This window comes from Cricetulus griseus, chromosome 6, assembly GCF_003668045.3.
Source record: "Cricetulus griseus strain 17A/GY chromosome 6, alternate assembly CriGri-PICRH-1.0, whole genome shotgun sequence".
NCBI lineage: Eukaryota > Metazoa > Chordata > Mammalia > Rodentia > Cricetidae > Cricetulus > Cricetulus griseus.
This window is the reverse complement of record NC_048599.1, coordinates 150309061-150334130: the sequence shown is the minus strand read 5'-3', so window position 1 is coordinate 150334130 and position 25070 is coordinate 150309061. Positions and strand designations below refer to the sequence as shown.

Below are 25070 nucleotides of genomic sequence, written 5' to 3'. Positions count from 1 at the left end.
AACATTAAGCAGGTAGTAGATCATATGTTGAAACTAGGATCTGGTGAGATGGCTCAGCAGTTAAGAGCACCTCTTTTTGTTTGTTTGTTTTTGAGACAGACTATGTAGTACTGGCTGTCCTAAGCTGGCCTTGAACTCACAGAGATCGTTCTACCTCTGCCTCCTAAGGGCTAGGATTAAAGTCATACACCATCATGCCTGACCAAGAGGCCTCTTAAAGAAAACCTGGGTTTCATTCCTAACACCCACATGGCTGCTCGAGACAACCTTCAGTTCTAGGGCATCTGACAACCTCTTCTGGCCTTTGTGAACGCTGCATGCAGGTGACGCATAGACATATATGCAGGCAAAAGACTGACACCTAAATCTTTAAAGCATAGTAGGTAAACTTCTGTCCCAGTTACAAAGCTGGTAACTTTGCAGTTGAATAAAATACGAATTGCTGAGAAAACTAAGCCTTTCCCCACATTCTTTTGGATGCTTATGTACTGATGTTGTACACATAAGTCAACTCTAAGTCTTTTCATGAATACTGGGCCACTTAATGTAATGAAAATAAAAAATTGATTCATCGTCCTTAGGCTAGGCCTTCCAAACATAAACCCATACTTAATCCCATTTTCCTGAGTGCTGAGCACAAGAAGTTAATTTTCAATATGCTTTGTATTTAATGGAGTATGATTTATGTGTGGATGGGATAATTGCCTGCTTATAAGAAAGGAATGATACAGAAGAACATATGATTAGGTAAGCTTAAATGTATTAAATATGACTAATGTGGTACCATTGAAGTACCATTGGAATTCTGTAACTATGTTTTCTTAAGTGAAAAATCAGTATAGAATTCCATTTTTACACAACAGTGTTAATTATTCAGAACTGTAACACCATTTCACAATTTTGAGATATCTTTATTTCTTTCTGTGGCTTTAAATTTTGGTTTTGCCTTAGCAGACTACTCAATGCAGTGGTTTGCATTGTGTTGTGTCACATATTGTGACAGTAGATTTGGAGTCTTAAAAACAATTTAAAGTACATTGCATTGTACAGATTTGCTCACAGACTGACTCTGAATTTGGTCACAGAACAGTCTACAAATTGCAAATATTTTTCCTTTAAGTGGACAATTCTAGTCTGTCTCCTAAGACAAACATCTTTTTAGATATATTGTTTGTGGCAATATCACTAATTTCAGATTTCAGGGTTTATTTTTCTCGCAGACTTACGAAATGGAAAATTAATGGACTGAGTTACATCACTTTCAAATTAAAGAAAGGGATTATGGCTAGTTGTTATAGGTCTTCAGTACAAGGTATTTAAATTTTTATGTTTTGTGTATTATCACTGTTTTTTGTTTTGTTTTGTTTTGTTTTTGTTTGTTTTTTCTTTTTTTCTGGGAGCTGAGGACTGAACCCAGGGACTTGCACTTGCTAGGCAATCACTCTACCACTGAACTCTTGAGTAGACCATAAATCCCCAATCCCTTATCACTTTTTGTTGTCATTGTTTTCCTCATTTAAAACTGTCATGAATCTCCACTAGTCTCTGGTTCAAGACATTACAATTTGAACCATGAATTTTAACATGAAACTAGCATATATATCCATTATAGGCACCTTTAATCCCAGCATTCAGGAGGCAGAGGACAATCAGGGCCACACAGAGAATCCTTGTCTCGGACCCCCCCACCCCCACCTACCACCCCACCCCCACCTCAGCAAAAAGAAGTTAGAAAATGTCAAATGATGTTACCACTTTCCCCAGTAAACATTTTTGAACCACTGTATGTTTTCAAAAATTTAACCCCAGTTCTCTTTTTAATGCCTTTAATTTTAATAAGCCTTGATCTTCAACTGGAGTCCTGTATGCTCTGGGATTCTTTCAATTCAGGCTGAAAGGTCTTACATACGAAGAAATGCAGATTAAGTGTCCTAACATATTCTTAGTAGAGATTACAAGGGAAGTAACTTCCCCACACAAGTTACCCTCACTTGTAGCACCAATATAAGTAGTAGTTGCATTTGTCACTGAATCACATGAAGTAGTTAGAAGTTATTTATTTTACAGTGTTGTAAAGATTAGTATAATTTCACAGAACTTGTTATTTTCTGAGCAGTTTCCTCTTTAAGACTGTTAATTAGCCTTGTTCAAAGTATCGCTAAAGGTTAATTTAATCAAGTAAAAAATTTTTAAAGTTGTCTAATCTTCTTTACCCTAAAAATAATGGTGAAACTATTGTCTACATTGTTAGTCAGAAATGCACTTGTTGAAATCATAGCAGAAACTATACTTGACTTACTAGTAGTATGGAACACTTTATTTTTAAAAAATGTGCTTGTCTGTAACTGAAATGTTATAGAATTGTAACACTATAGAGATTATAGAGTTATATTTCTTAGCTCTCAAGAGATTGAAGCACAATTTTCATGTAACAATCCCTATCCAAGTGCTCTCAGTCGTCTCTCTAGTTGTTTACAGATCACTATCATCCTTGGGACAGTCTTGTTCATTTGTATTAAAATTGGATATGTGAGTTAATACTTTAGAATTAATCTGTCAGTCAGCTAGCTCTGTTATATAGTAAACTGTTGGATTCACAAAATTTATGTGTTGAGGGTAAATTCTGAAGAGACTGTTACTGTAGTGACTAAGGGAAAAATTATACATCATTTGACTTGAACATTTGTGTTGTTGTAAGTCTTGTCTGTTGGTGTTTCTAAATTGCTTAAACCATGCAGTCTCTTAAGGTTTTTTGTTTTGTTCTTTTCCAGCAGTCATTTTCTGCTCTTGTCTGTTATAATTAACATTTTATAGACCTTAGATATTGACAAGTTCTTGAACATATTCATGAAGGATGCAAGCCTTTCACTTCTTCACTCCATGAATTTCTGAGTAAACACTGTGATTCTGCAGAGCAGATTCTGTAGGCATTGCAATGTACTTTCCTGTTACACAGTGCCTATCACTTGAGGGCACTTAAAACTAGAAGATGGAAAGTAAAATGTTGTTTTGATGTTTGCTAAATAACAAGATTACAGAATATTTGTGGTCAGTGTAATAAAGAACTTTGCATTGATGTTCTCTAGGAATGTGTATAGATTCAAGTGTGAACTCTTGTAAATGAATTTTGTATCTTGAATCACGTATATATTAAGTGTATCATTAATATAAAAAGTAAACATTATTTGCTTAAAGTTTTGTGTATTCCTTTGGTATTGTTGACAGCTGTTTCCTTGTTTGGGGTTATACCTCAGGTGCTTTTAGCTGTCTGCTGAGTTAGCGAATCACGCTTAGAATGCTTTTTTTTTTTTTGGTGTGTGTGGGGGGGGGCGGTTCCGAGACGGTTTCTCTGTGGCTTTGGAGGCTGTCCTGGAACTGGCTGGCTCTGTAGACCATGCTGGTCTTGAACTCAACTGCCTCTGCCTCCGGAGTGCTGGGACTAAAGGCGCCCGGTATAGACTTGAGAATACTGATTTTATTTTATCCCTGCCTGGTGGCTACAACTAGGACATAGAGAAGTGTAAGAATAGACGGAATCAACAAACCCTAGGCAGGACTGACGTTCCTTTAATATGGAACGCTTGGCTTGGAATTGAGGAATATAGAAGTCTTGGGCAGAGCACGGATAATGAATGAGGTTCTAGAAACTTTCAGTTGTATGAAATGTGTGATCAACAGGAGCTCCGACGCTAAAGTTTAAACCCGGGTAACACTGTTACAAGGTGCGCCCTGTAGTTTTTGGAGCGGTTTCCTGTAGCCCCTGAGTACTGCCTGCCTCGGGGTTACTCCCACTTCAGAAGCGAAGCTCTTGACCTTCGAAGGCAGCCCAGCTGCGATGCGGGGCTGCACTTAGTAGGGCGGCAGTAGCGGGCAGCCAATGAAGAAGCACCCGCTCCCAGCTGCCGGTCAAGCCCAACGGCCCAGGAACCTCAACCGCGCTCTGCGAAGTTGCGCATGCGCAAGCGGAGAACGCCCCCCTGACGCACAACCACTTCCGGCGCGCGGCAAACGTGTGGTTCCGTGTTGGTGCTGGGCTCGCAGGCAAGAGGTGGGGGCTGGTGACGCTGTCTGGGCTCTGGAGAGTCTGCGGAGGCGGGGCTGTGTTGGCTTCCCCGAAAGCAGCTAGTGTGCTCCCGGAGCCCCAGGAAGCAAGTAGGCCTCCCTTCCTCCCGTGGCCTCGGGAAGCCAGCGGACACGCAGGACCCGTCCCGGGGTGGGGGCGGTGCGGGAATGCTCAGGGGGTTAGGGCGGGGGACGGAAGCGGCTCCCTTGGCCTGTGGATCGAGCGGCCCTGCCACCTTAGCTAAGTAACCACTCCTTTCTGGGAGCAATCTTCCTGTTGTCAGACAGATTGGGTGCCTCCCTTGGTTGACAGCCCTGTCGAGGACTCGGCTCCGGGGCGAGCCAGGGTAAGTGGGCTCAAAATCGCGGTGACCGGCACCTCTGGACCTTAAGCATCTGCCTGAACTTTGCTGTCTTTTGCCCCAGCGACTTAGTGAGAGTTAAATCTCAGGGACCAGACTACCAAGTCTGACCAGGTAAATGCTATGTGTGTGATAATCCGCTGAGAAATACTGTCCATGGGAAGCCTTCAACTACTTCAATTGTTATGCTCATGACTCTTAGAAAGAAGTGAATGTAGGCACCTAATGGTTCGAGAAATTCTTTCTACTTGTAAGTGAAACTCGGGTAGGCTGTTCACAGGGCCTGAGGGGAATCCTCTTGATAGTAATGACAAGGTGTTTCGCCCATTTAAGTCATCCCTGCCCCCCTCCCTCCTTTGGAACCTCCCTCGACGAACATTTTGGTCTTGCACTTGAAATATCCAACCCATTTTATCTTTGTTTTACTCAGGACAGTGACTTTGACCTCCACACTGTTTTAACACAGTAGATAAGACAGGTGAGTACAATCGTTTTACAGATAATGGGGATAAAGTTTTTGAAGGATTTTATAGACTTAATGGATAATCTGAAGGGGTAAGGAATCATCTTAGAGCAGAGTGTATCCTTCACAAGACGAAAAAGTTAAGATTGAAACAACAGTAGAAGTTTGCTTCGTTTGTTTTTGAAACAAGATCTCATCATGCATCCCTGACTGGGCTGAAACTTGCTATATAGACCAGATTGGCCTTGAACTCACAGAGGTCTTTCTGCCTCTGCTGGAATTAAAGGCCTGCACCACCACATTTGGCCCAGTAATGTTTTGTATACTATTGAGAGGAAAAAAATTTGAATCTCATATTAAGTATCATATGGGAAGAAAAGAAATTGCGGCATGAAGTAATGTTATGAAGCAAAAAGGAAACCACACATTTCCACACAGATGTGGAAAGTTAGACTGTCTGATGGCTGCTTTTAGTCTGGGTTTCCTGGGGTTTTTTGTTTTGTTTTTTCTATGTTGTGACTTTTTTTTATCCCCTCTAGGAGGAAGCACCTAATTGAAAACCAGGGATTGCATTGTATATTCCATATCTTTTTACTTTTGTGTCTTTGACTTAAAGAGAAGAAGCACTAAATTCTTAGTAAACATACTATTAGAAGGAAGATTCAAAAGCATTAAGTCATGATTACATGGTGTTGGCCTGGGAATTTTTCCTATGTGCCTTATGCAAATACTAGCCTAGTATACTAAGTCAAAAAGTCGAAGTTCATGAGTCAGAGGGTTCTGTATTCAGATACTATCCCTATAACTTAGCTATACAGTCCTTGGCAGTTTATTCTGCCTCTTTCAGACTAGTTATTTACCCATATATGCAGGTAAAGCACCTGAGTGCTTTTTTTTTTAAAGATTTATTTACTTATTATGTATACAATGTGCTGTCTGCATGTATCCCTGCAGTTCAGAAGAAGGTAAATGGTTGTGAACCACCATGTGGTTACTGGGAATTGAACTCAGGCCCCCTGGAAGAACAACCAGTGCTCTTAACCTCTGAGCCATCTCTCCAGCCCCACCTGAGTGCTTTTTAAGTGTTTAATAATTGTGTTCTATTATGTGTGTATATTCTTATTATAAAACTACTTTTGAAACCTGAAGCTTAATATGGGGATGTGAAATCTTTCCAGTGTTTAACTTGGAACTATCTCTTTCATCTGATTTATAGATACTGTGTTGCCAAAATTCTTTGGCCTACATTTAAGTGGGATGCAGCTAGACTGGAGGCCTGAAACTTTGTAGGTACTTGTGTCTTTATTTCATTCACTGAGAAGTTCAGGGGTTAGTTTCCCCTGCAAGATAGCCACACAGCAAAAATGTTCGCAAAACTAAAGAAGAAAATTGCAGAAGAGACTGCTGTTGCTCAGAGGCCAGGAGGCTCCACTAGAATCCCACGGTCTGTGAGCAAGGAGTCTGTGACCTCTGTGGGAGCTGACTCAGGAGATGACTTTGTAAGTATCTTCTTGCTTTGAATATTTGATGAAGTCTGTATATACTTTTTAAATGTTATCGCAAGAAATCTTTCCAATAAAAGTTTTTAGATTACATGATGATTTTATGCTTTTTCTAGTTTATAAGATATTTTTTTAAAAAAAGGCATTTCTCTGTGTGTGTGTGTGTGTGTGTGTGTGTGTGTGTGTGTGTGTGTGTGTGTGTGTGGTTTTTTGAGACAGGGTTTCTCTTGGTGCGACTGTCCTAGAACTTGCCCTGTAGACTAGACTGGTCTCGAACTCACAGAGATCCTCCTGCCTCTGCCTCCCAAGTGCTGGAGTTAAAGGCGTGCACCACCACTGCCCAGCTTCATTTTCCATTCTTACTAGCATTTGGTTTATTTGTGTATTTTCCCCTCGTGTATTTTGTTCATTACCTTTTTTCCTGCTTTTCTATTTATATAACGTGCTTTTGGTTTGGTTTGGTTTTTGTTTGTTTTGTTTTAGTCTATTAAAAGGCATACCTTGCCAGGTATGGTGGCATATGCCTTTAATACCAGCACTCCAGAGGCAGGCAGATTTCTGAATTGAGTTCAGCCTCCTCTACAGAGCTAGTTCCAGGACAGCCAGGGATACACAGAGAACCCTGCCTTGAAAACACTCTTTCCTCTTCAGGCACATTCACTTTCATTGATGTTTAACAAGGTCTGTAAATTGTCCTAAGATAGCCAGAGTGCTGGAAAGTTGCTGGAAAATTATTTCTAATGGATTCAGTATTCCATGTTGTTTGTAAAGTAATTGTGTGTGTGTGTTTGGTAAAACTTCAAAATAAAGATGCTTCTTTATCAGGATAGGGTCATGCTTAAGGATTAAACTAAGTTAAATGACTCTTTAAGTGTTTATAGTGCTTGATATATATTATACAAAATTCTGCTTCCATGTATATCTGCACACCAGAAGAGGTCACCAGATCTCATAACAGATGGTTGTGAGTCACCATGTGGTTGTTGGGAATCGAACTCAGGACCTCTGGAAGAGCAGCCAGTGCTCTTAACTTCTGAGCCATCTCTCCAGCCCTTGGATATATATTCCTTTTTTGTTGTTGTTGTTTTTTGGTTTTTTGTTTTTTGTTTTTGTTTTTTCAAGACAGGGTTTCCCTGTGGCTTTGGAGGCTGTCCTGGAACTAGCTCTTGTAGACCAGGCTGGTCTCAAACTCACAGAGATCTACTAGCCTCTGCCTCCCAAGTGCTGGGACTAAAGGCGTGCGCCACCACCGCCCTGCTTATATTCTTATATATGAATGTGTGTAACATAAAAGCAGGCTTCATATCCAGTGCTACAAGAAAGAAATTGTGTAAAGAACAATATATATAAAGTGTAAGTCATGAAGTAAATCTAGTGCCCATCTTAGAAATAGAATGTTGTTAATACTGTTGAAGCCACCAACATGCTACTTCCAAATTCCCTATACCCTGACAGATAGGTTGTATCCTAAATTTTTATGTTGATTATTCACTTGCTTTTTAAAATATCTTAACAGTTTGAGTCATAAATAATGTATTACTTAAAACTTTATTTTTGAACTTTATGAAAATGGTATGTCAAAGTCTTCTTGGGCTTACCTTTTTTTTTTTTTTTTTTTTTTTAAACTTAACGTTTTAACAAAATGTATCCGTTCCCTGAAGCTATGGCTCATTTATTTATACCGTTGCTAAAATTCCAACTTTTGAAAAGGCTGTGATGGACATTTGAATTATTTCCATGGTCAGCAGAATCTTCCTTCTCTTTTTCTTCCTCTACTGGATCCAGGATACATGGCAGAAGCTGTTAGATTATTGGAGTGGAGCAATAAAATTACAAGATCAGGATTATCATTGGCTCCTGTAATTAACAGGAAATAGGAGTGACTATTGATTGCCTAGCTAAAGAATTTAGTTTTAACGATGAGTTCTGAAGCAGAAGGACCTGCTTTCCCTTCATCTTGGTGATAAGTTAAGTCTCTCATCTAGAGTGTGTTGCAGACATAAAGATGGACTTGAGTTTAGGGACTCCTTAGCTTTCAGACTTTTCCAGTAATCTATTTGAATTTAAGTAATTACATAGGCTGATTTTCATTCCCTATCTCTGAACCCTTCTATCCAACTGAATATATTTCTCTGAATAGACATCCTCCCTGTGACATCTCAGATAACAAAATGAACAAATTGAATTCCTAACTCCATCTCTAAATGTGCATCTCATCTTCCCAAATCCTTAACAGAAGGCATAAAGGCTTTTAGGCCCTTCCCTCCTTTGACTTCTCAGTGCCTTCTCAGTCAACAAGTAGTTTGGATTCCATTTCCTAAATATCTCTGAAAAATACCTCTCCATTCCATCAGCTAGTGCACTTATTAGTGTTTTCCTCTTATCCCTGGCTGCCCTTTTTTCCTGGATAAAGGTCACCAGTCTGGGTGACCTGCCTCCAATCGCTCAGTGCTTAAAACTCTGTAGCTTTCTCCTTGTTTTCGAGACTGGGTTTCTCTGTGGCTTTGGAGGCTGTCCTGGAACTAGCTCTTGTAGACCAGGCTGGTCTCAAACTCACCATTTTCAGGATTTCATTATTGTGGTGTATAAACTGATGGATTCAGCACAGCTTACCTACTTGACTTCATCTCTCTCTACTTTTTTATACCCTGTGCTAGATCCATATTTAATTTATTGAATAGGCTTCATTGCTTCCTGCCTATAAATGTTTGCCTATGCTATTTACTCTCCGTAGAATGTCTGATGTCTCTGTTTCCTACCTGGGTTCCTCTGAAAGATTCTTGGCCTTCCTTCAAAGGCTCTCCTCACATATCTCTTTAGAGAGCCCTTTCTTCCTCCTGAGTTTGGTGCATATTTCCTCTCTCCTTAGTAGTAGCGTCTGCTACTCAAAATTATTAGTGCTAACTCACATGATGGCCTCCACTAAACTAGGCATTCCATGAAAGGCAATATAGTGAAGCACTTAATAACTCACAGAGGTCAGTTATAGGACCAAAACCTGGGTTGTATTTCTTATCTTTTTCTCGTGAGACATTGTCTCACTATGTGACCATAGGTAGCCTGGAACCCACTCTGTAGGCCAGGTTAGGTTGTCCTTAGTCACATGGAGATCTCCTTGCCTCTGGTTCACGAACCTGAGGATTAAAGGCGTGTGACTACCTACACACCAAGCTGAACTTGATTTCTTGGTGCATTGTTACTGTGTGACAGTGGACTGCTTCCATCTCTCTTCTTTGTTTAGTTCCCCTATCTGTGAAACAGGAATAGAAATGGTATCTATCTTTATTAAAGTATGTGTCAGGGATGTCCCAAATCATCCCCCAGGCTGAGTGATACGCCAGGAGTACTCATGTTCTAGTGCTTGCCTAGCATGCATAAAGCCTGGATTCTATCCTCAATCCCATGAAAACAGAAATCCTATAGTACCTAGTTCTTAGTAGGCATTTCATAAACAACTTCTGTTGCTAGTCCCCTTTAGGGAAGCCTGTTTCACCACCATTCCTAACATTTAGCACAGTGCTGAAACCTAGGGTATCTCACTGACAGTAATAATCAAAGCCACCTGTTATGTTTTTTGTTGTTGTTGTTGTTGTTGTTGTTGTTTGGGGGAGTTTTTTTTTGTTTGTTTGGTTTGGTTTGGTTTTGGTTTAGTTTTTTCGAGACAAGGGTTTCTCTGTGTAGCTTTGGAGCCTATCCTGGCACTCGCTCTGGAGACCAGGCTGGCCTCGAACTCACAGAGATCCGCTTGCCTCTGCCTCCCAAGTGCTGGGATTAAAGATGTGCGCCACCAACGCCCAGCTGCCACCTGTTATGTTTATGTCCCCCACGATTCGACACTTTTTCGAATTAGGAGGGTGGAACCTTTGAGAGGGGATTAAGTCAGGAGCCCTGGGTATTTAGGGTTAGTGCCCTTATAAAACGCTTTGGACACTGCCTTTTCTTCTCTACCGTGCAGGCTACAGCTGAAAGGTGCCCATCTGTGAACCAGACACTAAGCTATCCCTGGGCCTTGATCTTAGACTTCTCAGACTTCAGAACTGAGAAGTCCCATGAATGCACAAACATGCATTCATGGTATCAGTTACAGCAGCCTAAACAGAAGACAGCTAGTGGAAGACGATACTTAAGAAGTAAGAGTATAGGGGCTGGAGAGATGACTCAGAGGTTAGGAACACCGACTGCTCTTCCAGAGGTCCTGAGTTCAATTCCCAGCAACCACATGGTGGCTCGCAACCATCCGTTATGAGATCTGGTACTTCTGGTGTGCAGATATGTGTGGAAGCAGAATGTTGTATACATAATAAATAAATAAAATTAAAAAAAAAAAGAAGTAAGAGTATGGCAGCTTCTGTTTTGTGGCCTGACAAGTGCAGCTTTGTATACCCTCATACAGCTCTGGAGGTCAGTCATAGTCACTGTCACAGTTTGCCCATGAGGAAGACAGTGTACAAGGCAGTTGGGTAATCAGCTCAGGTTCTTGCAGCTAAGTGGTGAGATAGGTTAAATCTAGGTGCTGTGACTCTACAGACTTATCCTCCTGGATACTGAGCCTCAGGTTAAGGCTCACTGGCAAAGTACTTTCCTAGCATAAGTGGGTCCCTAGATTCTATCCCTAAACAGAATTTCTTTTTAAAGCCCTGGGTTTCTAGGTTTACTCAGTACCAGAAGAAAAAAGAAAGAAACTAACTCCCAGTAAATATTGAATGGCAAGTAGCTGAACAGGTTAAATAAATGCTTAAAATGGTTTGTGAATTGTTCAACCACCTATAAAACCATCTTGGGGATAAAATGAGGAAACATTATGAAAGACTGGGTATTAGTATTGTTTTAAATTTTGTTTGCTGTGGTAACAGAATTCTGCATAAGTAAAAAAAATACCATTCTTTAGAAATGTGTGTTAGAGTTCAGAATGAAAGGTCCTTACATCTATTATTTGAACCTTGGCAGAATAAGAATTGAAGCAGCAAATGTGAGAAAAACAACCCTGCACTTGAGAGGCAAATGGGAAATGACCTCTAGGCCGCTCTCCCTACTTTGCTGTTTTTGAAAACTTGTATAATAAAAGCAAAGACTCAGGTGTCATCAGAGTGACCCTGTAATCCTAGCTTTTGGGAGGGTGAGGAAGGAAGATCTTCCTTTCAAGGCCAGACTAGGCTACACAGGGAAACATTGTCTCCAAAAAAAAAAAAAAAAAAAAAAGATGATTTTGTTTTAGTATTTAAATTTTGTTTGTTTCCCTCCACATGTGTGTGGTATGTGCATATGTGCACATATCTATGCAGGTACAGTCACTTGTGCAGGCACATGTGTAGGCCAGAGATCAACTTTGGGGATCTTCCTCTATTGATCCCTACCTTTTTTGGTGTAGTATGTGTTTGTGTATGCATGTGGGTGCCTAGGAGGAAGGCGTTGGTCATCTTCCTCTTGCTCTCTGACTTCGTTCAGAATGGGTCTCTCAATCAGTAAGAAGGCCCTTTGGGCTATGCAGGCTAGCCAGGGAGTTCCTGGAATCCACTTGCCTCCACCTTCCTCCCCCAAAATTGGGGTTCAGGTATATAGGCATGCTTGGCTTTTTATCTAGGTGCTGGGAAATTCAACTTGAGCCCTCATGCTTTCCCGGCAAGCACTTTTACCCGATGAACAAGGAGATCACCATTTTGCTATAGGCCTGTCTTCTCCCTGCAACACAGTACTGGGTTATAGGAGTGCACTACCATAGCTGGCCTTTGTGTGGGTGCTGCGGATCCAAACTGAATCTTTATACAGCAAGCACTTTTATCTACTGAACCATCATCTCCTAGCCCCAATTTTTAAAAAATATTTTGTAAGTAGCTTGCCAATTAGCAGATTTCCTTACAACATTTTCCTACGTGCTTGCTTTTGTCTTGCTTACCATCCCACTCCTACTTTCTTTCATCTCACTGATCTCCATCAGAAGTGGTGGTGGTGGTGGTGGTGGTGGTGGTGGTGGTGGTGGTGGTGGTGGTGATAAAATGGTAAGAGTCTGTATATCCAAGCTGGTCAATTGGCTTAGTGGGTAAACACAAAAGCTGCCAAGCCTGACAACATGAGTTTGATCCCAGGACACATTTGGTAGACAAGAACCAACTCCTGCAAATTGTCCTCTGACTCCACACAAATGTACACACACATATACGAACAAATAAATAAATGTAAAAAACAAAAAATGAGAGTCAGTATAACAGTTAGGCATGGTGCCTTATTCCTGTAATCCCAGGATTCAGGACGTTGAGGCAATAATATAACCAAGTTCAAGACAAGCCTGAACTACAGAATGAGACCTTGTCTCAAAAACAGTAAAAAAAGAAATTGGAGCTGGAGAGATGGCTTGATACTTAAGAGCACTGACTGCTCTTCCAAAGGACCCAGGTGCAATTCCTAGCACCCACATGGCAGTTCACAACTGTATAACTCTAGTTCCAGGGGATTCAACAGCCTCACATAGACATGCATGCAGACAAGTCACCAGTGCACATAAAATAAAAAATAAATCATTAAATAAAAAAGACACCACCCCCCCCAAAAGAAAGTTATATCTTAGCAATAATAAGTGATATCCAAAGTAATAGTAGTGGTGCTCATAAATGTTTATGTTTGGGGGCTTTTTCATTGTTTTAAGGACAAGATTTCACCAAGGTTCCCCGGGGGCTGGCCACTAACTGAGATACACCTCCTCTGCTTCTTCAGTGAGGTTTAAAGGCCTGTGCCACTATGCCTGGCTTCCCATAAGTAAGTTTGTTTGGCGTGCGTGCGTGCGTGTGTGTGTTTGTGTGTGTCTGTGTTCTGGAATATCCTATGTAGACCAGGCTAGCTAGCCTTAAACTCAGTGCTGGGATCAAAGGTGTGCAACACCCAACTTTCCATAAATTTTAAAGTAATTGACTGTTGGAGGGGAAATGGATTGTTATCCATATATTGAACTATTGGATGAATGTTTGATAAATGGGAATACTGCAGCTTTATCAGTATAGGACAAAGTCTTAGCCATGTACAAGACTTTGGCTCTTCGTTAAACCTCTCTTCCTTTATTCCAGGAGCTTAATCTTTAGAAGACAAAGTGATTTCTTTTTTTCGTTATATTCTTGGTGTAATAGAATCATAAGCAATGTTTTTATTCCATACTATTCCATAAAGGTCTGCATTTTCTCAGTAGTCCACACCTGCACATGACTGATATTTAACAGCCCCTGTCCCCTTGTTGTCACAGAGGAAGGTAGTTTTGCTTCCACTTTCCAAGGAGCTAAGGTCAGTTACTTTAGGAAAGTTTTAGTGATTGGTCAATTAAAATGTAACCAAATATAAGATGAGGTGTTGCTTTTCTAGCTTGTCCTGGCTCACAGGGCTGGAGACCCTTGTGATTTCTCCTTTCATCTGTCCAACAGGCTTCAGATGGAAGCAGCTCCAGAGAAGATCTCTCATCCCAGCTATTAAGAAGAAATGAACAGATACGGAAGTTAGAGGCCAGACTTTCTGGTATGTGTTTCAAAGCCATAAATAGCAGACATAAGACAGATGACCCTTCTCTTCTATAAGCCTGCTTTATAGGGTAACTATAGTAACTTCCACACAGCATTTGATCTCCTTAAAAAGGAGCATTCTATGCCCACTTTGTTACCTTGATTTTTTTTTTTATTTTAGTGTACTGAATATTGTAAATTCATACTGAATTTGATGTTTCTAGCCATGACTAAATGTCCCTGTGGAGGCTGGTATGATGGTGCAGGCTTTTAATAACGGTACTTAGGGAAACATGAGGATTCTAAGTTTAAGGCCAGCCTAGCCTGCATAGCAGGATACTGGAGGTGGGACAGACTTGTAGGATCAGTGCACCTGCTGCCAAGCTTGACACCCTGGGTCTGATCCTTGGGACCCAATTGGAGGAAGGACAGAATCAACTACTGCAAGTTATCCTCTGATCTTCACATACATGCATGTGCATACAAAATTTTAAAAAGTGAAGTTGGAAGAGTTTTGTTTTTTTAATTTTTTTTTCAGTTTATTTTACATGCATTAGTTTGAAGGTGTCAGATGCTCTGGAACTGGAGTTAGGGATAGTTGTGAGCTGCATATGGGTGCTGGAAGAGCAGCCAGTTCTCTTGAAGAATTCTTTTTCTTTTCTCTTTTTTTTTTTTTTTTTTTTTTTTTGAGACAGGGTTTCTCTGTGTAGCCGTAACTACCCTGGAACTAGCTCTTGTAGACCAGGCTGGCTGGCTCAAAGTCACAGATACCCGCCTGCCTCTGCCTCCCAAGTACAGGGATTAAAGGCGTGTGCCACCACCCAGCCTGAAGAATTGAGAAAAGTGTGTATAGAATAGATTTGCATGTTCCACCATTAGCATAGCTTACTTTCAGGTGGAAAAAGTTAAGGGACTACTGTCTGTAGGGAATGATGAGCAGATGTGGATGTTGGACTGCCACTTGGTGTAGCTCACATCACCTATGGGCTTCTTGCTCCAGGTCTTGGGGCCACTTACCAGTGCTTTTCCTGACTTTAATACCTGCTTCTTTAGGAGAATTATATTTAGATGTAATTCTCATTTAATCTCTCTCTAGTCACTGTACTATTGGCCGTGAAGAGACACTATAACCAAGGCAATTCCGAAAAAGAAAGTATTTAATTGGGGCTTCATTTACAGTTTCAGGAGATAAGTCCATTAGCATCATGGCAAGTATGTATGGTGCTGGAGAAGTAGCTGAGGACTACATCCTGATCCAAAAGCAAAGAAAGACACTGGGCCTCGTGATGGCTTCTCAAAGTACACCCCCAATGACATACCTCCTCCAACAAGGTCACACCTAGTCCAGAAAGGCCATACCTCCCAATCCCTCTCAAATAAAGCCATTCCTTGGTGACTAAGCATTCAAATATATGAGTCTATAAGGGCCATTGTGTGTGTGTGAGAGAGAGACAGAGACACAGGGTTTCTCTGTGTGACAGTCTAGGAACTTGCTGTGTAAACCAGGATGGCTTCAAACTCACAGAGACCCACTTGCCTCTAACTCCCAAGAGCTGGGATTAAAGGTGTGGGCCATCATGCACAGCTGGGGCAAGCTACCACAGTCTCTGTTCACTTTACAGTCTACACAGCTCCCTTTATATCCTTTACCTGAGCAAAGCCTGTTCATGATAGAATTTTGAGTTTTTATATTGGTTTTTGACAGTGAACACACTTTGATAGCTTCATCCTGTGATACGGTCCATGCTTTATATGTATCCTTTTGCTCCTGAACCTTATGCCGGTTTTATTGGGGTAAAAACAGTAAACCAAAACTCACTGGATTGTATGTGAAATAGGTTTGTTTAGCTATCAAGGGTCCAAAGCATTGTTCACACTGTAGCTTTGTCTTCAGGATCAGCTTGTTAGGGTCAGCAAGATAAGGTACACAGGTAGTGAGAGAGCTGGGATTCAAACTAAGATTTGGACCTAGCTTCAAATAGTCTGCTGAAGTTAGCTGTTACTCTCTTGTGCACCTATACATAAAGTCAGTTGTTCTGTCTGTATATCTATAAACACCAGTAACAGAAGTGAAATAACTGTTGCTTAATTTTGGGAAACTACTTGTAGTGTGCTTATCCCAATAAAGAAAGGAGAGTAGTTGGGCTTGGCTTAATGATGGCGAGGATACTTTGAGAGAGTTGACATTTATCAGCCATTTCACATATTAGGAATTGTCACTGGCTTCCTATGAGTAATAACAATGGTGGCTATGCTTTATTCATCACTGTGCCAAGCATTTAATGCATACAAATTACTTTAATGATTCCTTTGAAATAGATGTGATTAGTCCAGGCATGTAATTAGGCAAATGTGATGATTTATTATTTGTGATTTAATGAAGCCACTGGAGATCAAAATGCAAAGCTAGCCACAGCCATAGAGCCAGGCAGTGGTGATACATCCCAGCAGCCAAACTAGCTGGCCATACCAGTCAGGTGGTGGTCACACCTTAATCCCAGGACTAGGGAGACAGAAGCAGACAGATCTGTGTTAGTTCAAGGCCACATTGAGCGACACAAAATTGATCCAGTCTAAAAGAGAAACAGCTCACACAGAGGTGATCTCAGCACTTGGGATGACATGCCTTTAATCTCAGCACTAGGGAAGTGGAGACAGGAGACTGGGCGGAGAGAGGAATATAAGGCAGGAGGAGACAAGAACTGCAATCTGAGGCTTGGAGGAGAGCAGTGCAGTCTGGATTGCATTCTGAGGATTCGTGGAGACAGGTCACCATTCTGGTCTGAGGTAGAGGTAAAAGCTAGTGGCTGGCTGCCTTGCTTTTCTGATTTTCAGCTTGAACCCAGTATCTGTCTGTGGATTTTTATTATGTTACAGGTACACACATTTAATCCCAGCACTTTGGAGGCATAGGCAGGTGGATCTCTGAGTTTGAGGCCAGCCTGGTCTACAAAGGAAGTTCTAGGACAGCCAGAACTAAATAGAGAAAGTGTCTCAGAGAGAGAGAAATAGATGTGATTATTATCAGTTAACATATGAAGAGACTAATATTCCAGATCAGTATTTTACTTAAGACCCTTAACAAAGAACTGAGAGAATTGGAATTTGAACTGCTTCTACTTTTATACTATATCATAACTATTTTCTTTGGCTCCCCAAGTAATTCTTTCACCTTTGAGGTGACATATGTCACTCAGTTCCTATAGAAAGGGAGCACACTTGTCTAGAGAATTAAGCATCTGAACCATAAAGGCAGGCAGTTCAATGCTAAGATGCTTGCTGTTTAACTAGCCACTGCTGCTCAGCTGTATGGTCTGCGAGTGAGTTTTTAGTGAATACCCTTGATCTGCCATATAACTAAGGGCAACAGGAAGTGGGAACTGTCTTAGTCACCTTTCTATTGCTGTGAAGAGACACCATGACTAAGGCAGTTCTTATAAAACACATTTCCTCCAACAAGGCCACACCTCCCAATCCTTCTAATCCTTCTCAGATAGTGCCACTCCCTGATGACTAAGCATTCAAATATGGGGCAAACCAGCACAGGAATACTGAGACTTAGAAATGAGTGTAATGATGATGGTGGGTTTTTCAAAAAGCAGGAAACTTCTGATGACCAGCCCTGGCATAATTGTTCTTCTCTGTCAGGGTTAAATGGATCTACCTGTTTGTACTCACTGTTTATACCATGGAAAGTTTGTGCTATTCCGTTTGCCTATGTCATTCATTGTTAATGGAGGCTTTCTACCTAGCTTTCCTTAAAAGGACTGGTTTTTCAAGTTAAGAAAATCATCATCATTTTCATTCGTTTTTTTGTTTGTTTAATTAACTTCCTTTCCTAATATTTGTCCACTCTTGGTATGTGCATCACCCTCCTCACCCAAGACTATGCTGAACAGGTCCGAAACTTGCAGAAGATAAAAGAGAAGCTTGAAATTGCATTAGAAAAACACCAAGATTGTACGTATTTTTTTTTCCTGCTTTCTTTAATCTTTTCAGGCTTTAGCTTTTTAAATGAATTAGTATATTGTTGCATGTGTCTATCAGAACTCATATCTCTATTTTATAGTGTTCCTCATCAGATTGATATGATGTTTGACTGAAAGTTATCAAGTATAAGTGTATATCTGTTGCTTTGGGGGCATACTTCTAAGAGGGGATCATTGCTTACTAATTGTCCTTAGATTTTGGTACAGTCTAGCAGTTGGCCCTTGAGTCTAACCTAGGAGAATATTCTCATTGTAGTTTCATTATTGTTATATTGACTAACTTTTGGAAAGTTCTGACACCACTATATGAACAATAGAATGGAAATATGTTTTGATAAATTACCCTAACCTATTCCAACTCGTGTTTTCCTTGAGTATTGTCATCCAAGGAAGATGCTACAGGAAGAAGAAAGAAAACTAAAGAATGCTTTTGTTTTGTTATTTTGTTGCTAGTTTTTTTATTTTGTTTTTCAATTCTGATGAAGAAGTGTTAGCTGTTACTTCACAGCAACCATAGTAGGTGATGTTTCTGCCCACCTACTGTGTGATGTCTTCACTACTACAGAAGGCAAAAGTAAGGACCCAGACAGAAAATTAAACTCATCTCACCAGGACAGTTTCTCCATCCATTTCTATGACCTTGCCTTTTTCATTTGGTAGCATTTGTAAACTACTCACATGGGCTGTTTGTCCTGCTGTGTCTGAAGTATTTCTGTATCTCAAATAGTACCTCTTTATCAACAGCTTCCATGCGGAAATTTCAAGAGCAGAATGAGACATTCCAAGCCAACAGAGCCAAAATGGCAGAAGAACTCGCTTTGGCATTAGCCAGGAAGGACCAGGTATTTTATATGTGCTACTACCCAACGCTAGGAAAAGATTTCATTTTAGGGACTTGACTTAAAAATCATGATGCAGACCTAGTAAAAGTCTTTACAACCTTTAGAAGGAAGGGAATAAACATAATTTTTTTTCCTTTTTTTTTAAGGTTTATCTACTTTTATGTGTGTTGGTGTTTTACCTTTGTGTATGTCTGTGTGGGGGTGCCAGATCTCTTGGAACTGGGGTTACAGATAGCTGTGAGCTACCATGTGGGAATTGAACCCAAGTACTCTGGAAGGGCAGTTAGTGCTTTCAATTGCTGAGCCATCTCTCCAGCCCCTAATATAAGTTCTTTAAAAACTCATTTGACTTTTTCTTATAAAGTCAGACTTCACGGTTTAATCATGAAAATGTGTCCAGAATTATTCTCTCTATGTGCATCTTTGCAAAATAGAGACAGGAACTGGTATGTCCATAATCTACTAGTGACCCTACAAATAACTAAAAGGGTCTCACCCTCTGAAAAGTTGTCCTCAAACCTACACCTACAAACACCTGCCTCTTCCAGTGTAAGACACCATCACACTGTTCACATAGCCCTTCCGACCCCTTCTCCCAAACCAAGTGTAGACAGAAGGGAATTCTTGTTTTCCATAGAAACAGCTACTGAGAGACACAAAAATGAATGACAAAAGGTCAAGTAAGACAGGTGTGATGCACGCCTATAATCCAATACCTGGGTACATGCAGGAGGATCAGGTGTTCAAGGTCAGCCTGGATGGACTATATGAACCCTGTCTCCAAAGAAAGGAAAAATAATAATAAATTAAAACCAAAAAATGGGTTTGGAGGGGGGTTTTGTTTGGTTGGTTTTTTGGTTTTTCGAGACAGGGTTTCTCTGTATTGTTTTGGAGGCTGTCCTGGAACTCGCTCTGTAGACCAGGCTGACCTTGAACTCACAGAGATCTGCCTATATTTGCCTCCCGAGTGCTGGGATTAAAGGTGTGGGCCACCAACGCTTGGCAAGACAAAAAAAATGTAAAAGGGAAAAATAATATTATAGTAACTATGGGGTGTGCTTTGTTTGATATATTTAGTAGTGTTTGTTTTTATGATTGTTACTAGGTTTCTTTTGGTTTGTTTGTATGTTTGCTTGTTTTTGAAGCAGGGTTTCTCTGTGTAGCCCTAACTGTCCTGGAACTCACTCTGTAGACCAGGCTGGCCTCAAATTCAGAGACCCTCCTGCCTCTGCCTCCTGAGTATTGAGATTAAAGGCATGAGCCACCAATGCCCAGCTAGTCAGTAGTGTTTTAAATTAGGGTAAGCATCAGTGTTTTATAGTGGTAATCCTATAGACAAATTATTTATTTATTTTAGAGTATAAATATAAAAGTATCACTTACAGCTACCCAATAGATATCTGTGGTTTGAGTGTATGTAAATATAAGAAACCAATTTAAAAGTAGTATATTTTGATGAGCAGCTATTGGGCCTTTCATACCAATGTTCTTTTCTTTGTATTCTGTAGTTTGTGAATAAGTAGTGTAATTCCCCCTCTCCTTTTTCATACACCAGAGAATAAAGCCAAGGGAGCAGATTATTACCAAATACTGTTTGTTGGTCATGCTCCACTAGACTTTCAGTAAGCTGATGTCTAAATATCAGTCGTGTGGCCCAACTCAGTAGATTCTTAACTGCCCACTCTCAGGAAGTAATAGAACATTCTTGGGTGACTCTGATGAATTGTGGACACCTGCAGGCTACACTGTGTTCTAGAATTTTATGTAAAGTGCACTTTCCTTTTCTTTTAGGACATTTAGCTTTCTTAACCAACTTTATGGATATATATTTGCTTTTGTGTTACTGTTTATCATTCCCCTTTTTGGTTGATTGATAGCTTTTAGGAGCAAGTTGTTTTCTGAGAATCTTAATACTGTAGATTTTCCTCCCTGGAAACTGTACTTCTCTTGTTTTGTTCTAGGAATGGTCAGAAAAGATGGACCAGCTTGAAAAGGTTAGTCATCTTTGTTGTGTGCTTACTAGCATTATCTCTGGGGCTTACGAAATGTGTTCTGCAGCCAGGCTTAGTTAGTAAAGGCATGTAACCCTGGTACTTGGTAGACTGAAGGAGGAGGATTGCAAGGTCAAGGCCTGCCCTGACTACAGAGTACATTCAAGACCACCCCAAACCACTTGGTAAAAAGAGGAACTGGAGAGATGACTCAGAGGTAAAGTAAGTAAATAGTTTTTAAAAAGCTTATTTAAAAAAAAAAAAAAAAGATTGATTGTTAAAATCACATATATTATGTGTGTCTCTGTGACTACATACCATGGAGGCCAGAAGCATTGGCCCCCCCTGGAGCTGGAGTCAGAGTTAGTTGTGAGCTGTTTGCCATGGGTACTGGGAAACAAAGTGGCTCCTCCAGAATAGTACAAAGAGCTCTTAACCACTGAGTCAGTCACCATAATTCTTTTAAAATTAGAAGTAGGAACTAGCAAGATGGCTCAGCATGTAAAGGTGCTTGCTGACAAGCCTGATAAGCCTAAGTTCAATCTCTAGAACCCACATGGTGAAAGGAGAGAACCATCACCACAAGTTGTTCTCTGATCCAAACATATATATCATGGCACGCCTGTGTCCACATTCACACAAACATACATACACACACAAATAATAAACATGAATACAAACAAATCTCACATATTGTGAAAAAAAGAAAAGTTAAAAAAGAACTGAGCATATAGCTTAGTAGTAGAGTGCCTGCCTAGCATGTCTGAGGTTCTAGTTTCTTTTTTGTTTGTTTGTTTTGTTTTGCAAGAAGGAAAATTAAAAAGGAGCGACCACAGCATAGACTCAGGAACTGACTGCGTTACCAGACACTCATTGCAGCAAATATTTAAACACAAAAGCCCACAAACAACAGTGCCAACTTACAGTTACATTTTTCCATCAATCAGGATTCAAAGTTTAGGGGCTTTCCCTATGTGTTCCATCATTGGCAATTGACATAGAATGTAACCTTTTCAGTTCAACAAGTCAGATTCATTTGTTCATTCAATTGTTAAGAACAGCCATATGTCTTTAGAGAGCTAAAGATGCATAATAGACTATTTCTATGGAAGGTTCTAGTTTCAATCCCAGAAAAGCAGAAGGAAAGAGAGGGGGTAGGAGTACTGGCTCACAGTACTGGTTGTGATAGTACCTCCTGGAAGCAGGACACTGGGTAATTGGACTGACTTCAACAGCCTTCCTCTTATGCTTCCTTAGTGGACATGATGGTTAGGTATCCTTTGTTACCCTTCCTGCTATATTCTTTCTCTACCCTCAATCCTTTCCTTATGTACCAGAAGGCTGATAGCTGCTGCATCACCTGGGCTTGGTACCTTCTGGCTTTTAGTGGCCACTTGAGAACACCTTGGAAAGAGTATAATTCAGATGTTTATTTCTCAATTTTATCAACATGGGGTTCCTTGGATTTTCTTTATCCAATGGTCAAAAATTTAAGCTTCCATTGGCCTATTGGTTCAGATGGTCCATTCTGAGATGGTTTTTCTCATAATTGCTCCCTCCTTTTAGTGCCCTTTGCCAGCAGTTACTACTATATTACTTCTATAGGTATCTGTTCTCACAACATTGATAAGTCCTTTTATTAAACCATTCTCAAAGTCCCTAAATTGACTCTGTTTTCTGCTTCTGGGGTGGGCCCTGATTGGCCCTGTAGTCACATTGGGAATGCTGCCTAACAAAACAGGGGAAAACAGAACATTTTTCAAGGCTTAGCACTGAGAAGGTAAGAGAGCCACTTGACTAGACAGAGATGAGATGATTATGCTGGGACCATTGTTTCCTGGGCTTCATAGGCAGATAGTTGCTACATAGCAAAGCCTGTCTCAAATAATGTCAGGGGGGCTGGAGAGATGGGGAAAGGCTCTTGTGGCCAAGTCTGTCTACCTGAGTTTGATCCCTGGAACTTACAAGTTATCACATGTGTTATGGCATGTACGCATGTATCTGCAGACACTCAATTTAAAAACTAATTTAAATGTTCTGCTTGTACAATACTGATTTCTAATACTTGGGTTGCCTAAGTTGGTGTCTTCTTGCAAACAGGATAAAAGGTTTCTGACAACTCAGCTGCAGGAAATGAAGAAGCAGAGCCTGAGCCTTTTTCAAAAGAGAGATGAAATTGATGAACTAGAGGGGTTCCAGCAACAGGAAATCAGCAAAGTAAAGCACATGGTAGGTGTTTCTATTTCAGAAGCTCAGTAATAGTACCATGAAGCAATGAGTCCTTATGCCTCAAGAGGTCATCACATTCATGACTATAAACGCCCTCATACTAACCACATTGCAGTGTTTTCAGATAAATTTTTTTAATTGGAAAAGTTCTATTTGAAATGTATCTTTTTTTTTTACCTTCTATCTGTGTAAGTGCTACACATTAAGCCCAATTCTTATCCTCCAGAAATGTCTTTTTTTTTCTCTATGTGGGGGTATGGGGGTTAGTGGGGGGCAGGCAAGGTTATACCTATGCCACAGCGTGTATGTGGAGGTCAGAGGGCAACTTTGAGGAGTCCATTCTCTCTTTGCATCATGGGATCTGGGGATTGAATTCAGGTGGTTAAGCTTGTGCAGCAAGTTCCTATACCCACTGAACCATCTCAGTGGTCTGATCATCTACTCAAATTGTGTTTCTTATGGTGGCCTAATGGGACATTATGTCTTCTTATCAGCTTTTAAAAAAAGAAGAAACCTTAGGAAAAATGGAGCAAGAATTGGAAGCACGAACCAGAGAGCTGAATCGCACTCAGGAGGAGTTGGTAACTTCTAATCAGATGTCATCTGACTTAAACCAGCGGATAGAAGAATTGCAGAGACACTGCTCAACGCTGGAAGAACAGAGGTTGTTGCTTGGTTTGTGGGGACCTTGAGAGGTGTGCTGGTGTAGCATTGCTGTAGTCTACCCACATGTCCCCAGTGCTTATCATAACACTTTCTGATCTTAGTGCTGGCAAAGGCTTCTGGATTTGTCCTTACATGCCTAGGGTCCTCCAAACTATCCCAGCACTGGCTCTCCCCTCACCTGGATAGGCACAAGTCTATTCCAATCCTGCATAACAATAATCTGATTTGAGCTGTAATGTTATTTAGTACTCAGACTAATCAGGATTCCTTACTTAGACCGTGGTGGTCTTCCTACTTGTGCGTCCAAAAGCCAAGGAGCTTTTTCACAAAGATAAACAGTGTGCTATAATAACACTTGCACCCTGAAATGTAAGGAGTCATGTGCATTCTTCTTTTGGAGAGTGTGTCATATAGGAAATAACCAAATTTACTCATTTTCTGCTTTCTTTCAATGAAGAAATCGCATGATGTCTTCAAAAGCATTTGCAGAACATAAGATCGTAGTCCTGGAACAAAAGGAACAAGAACTGCAAGCATTCATTCAGCAGCTTTCCATTGATTTGCAAAAGGTAAGCACAGGAGCATGAATAGAAATATCCTTCTGCTGGAGTGTGTATTTCTTGTGTGAACCAAGTGTTCTACTTCCTGGTCTAGCCAGGCTGCACTCATGTGAAGCAGCTACTCAGTTACCCAGGTTGCTCAACAGAAAAGATAGTATTTCCAGGTGTGGTGGCACATACCTGTAGTCCACAGACTTTAGAACCTAACACAGGTTTACTGGACCTAGACATTTGAGGCTTGTTACGATAAATCTTTCCGCCAAAAGTCGCCAGGCCCCACTGCCACATGTGCGCTTTATGCCAGCTGCCTGCCCGAGTTAGGACCCAAATTAATACACAGAAACTTGTATTAGGTACAATGCTGCTTGGCCAATGACTAGGATTCTCATCTGTTAGCTAAGTCTCAATTATCATACATCTATATATTTTATAAGACTTATTTTATCGGACACCTTATTGGCATCCCTCCTTGCCGGTGGATCACATTGATCCACTTGAGGAATAACGGAGGGGAAAGGGGGATACTTCCCGTTTTCCTTGCTAAATATGAGTCTCCCTGCTATGTCACTTCCTGCCTGGATCACCACTTCTCTACTACATTTCCCAGAATCCTCTTTGACTCCTAGTCCTGTCTAACTTGCTGTCTCATTGGCCAAACAGTATTTTATTTAACAATCAATAAGATAAACATACACAGAAGTACTTCCCCCATCAGAGGCTGGCTTTGAAAACAATGTAAAACCACCAATTTTTATATATTCTTTTTATTTTCTTTCTTTCTTTCTTTTTAGAGAAGTGGAAGAGGTTAAAAAAATAAAATAAAATAGCATCCCAACAGGAATTCTCAAAGCATAATATTTATTTGTTTTGCTTTGTTTTTGATTGATGGTCTAAGTTGCTAGAATGATTTAGAATTTAGAATTCTC

General features: G+C 40.5%; 1 protein-coding gene across 7 annotated transcripts in view; it reads left to right on the top strand.

Annotated features, from left to right (window-relative positions):
• The first annotated feature begins 3999 nt into the window (after positions 1-3999).
• Golga1 (golgin A1) overlaps positions 4000-25070 on the top strand; it is a 50691-nt gene continuing 29620 nt past the window's right edge. For 3 of the 7 annotated variants that reach the window (XR_003486827.2, XR_003486826.2, XM_027423640.2), the window contains exons 1-10: positions 4240-4538; positions 4855-4902; positions 6104-6386; positions 13793-13883; positions 17753-17827; positions 18601-18698; positions 20660-20692; positions 22790-22918; positions 23413-23582; positions 24042-24153. Coding sequence is in view for 5 of the 7 variants with exons in the window: in XM_027423640.2 (XP_027279441.1) it covers positions 6252-6386; positions 13793-13883; positions 17753-17827; positions 18601-18698; positions 20660-20692; positions 22790-22918; positions 23413-23582; positions 24042-24153 (843 nt within the window). In the remaining 2 variants the exon portion in view is untranslated. Of the gene's footprint in view, positions 4153-4239; positions 4539-4854; positions 4903-6103; positions 6387-13792; positions 13884-17752; positions 17828-18600; positions 18699-20659; positions 20693-22789; positions 22919-23412; positions 23583-24041; positions 24154-25070 lie in introns of those variants that run through there. The other 4 variants (XM_035446971.1, XM_027423642.2, XM_027423641.2 and 1 more) reach the window with 4 other exon arrangements.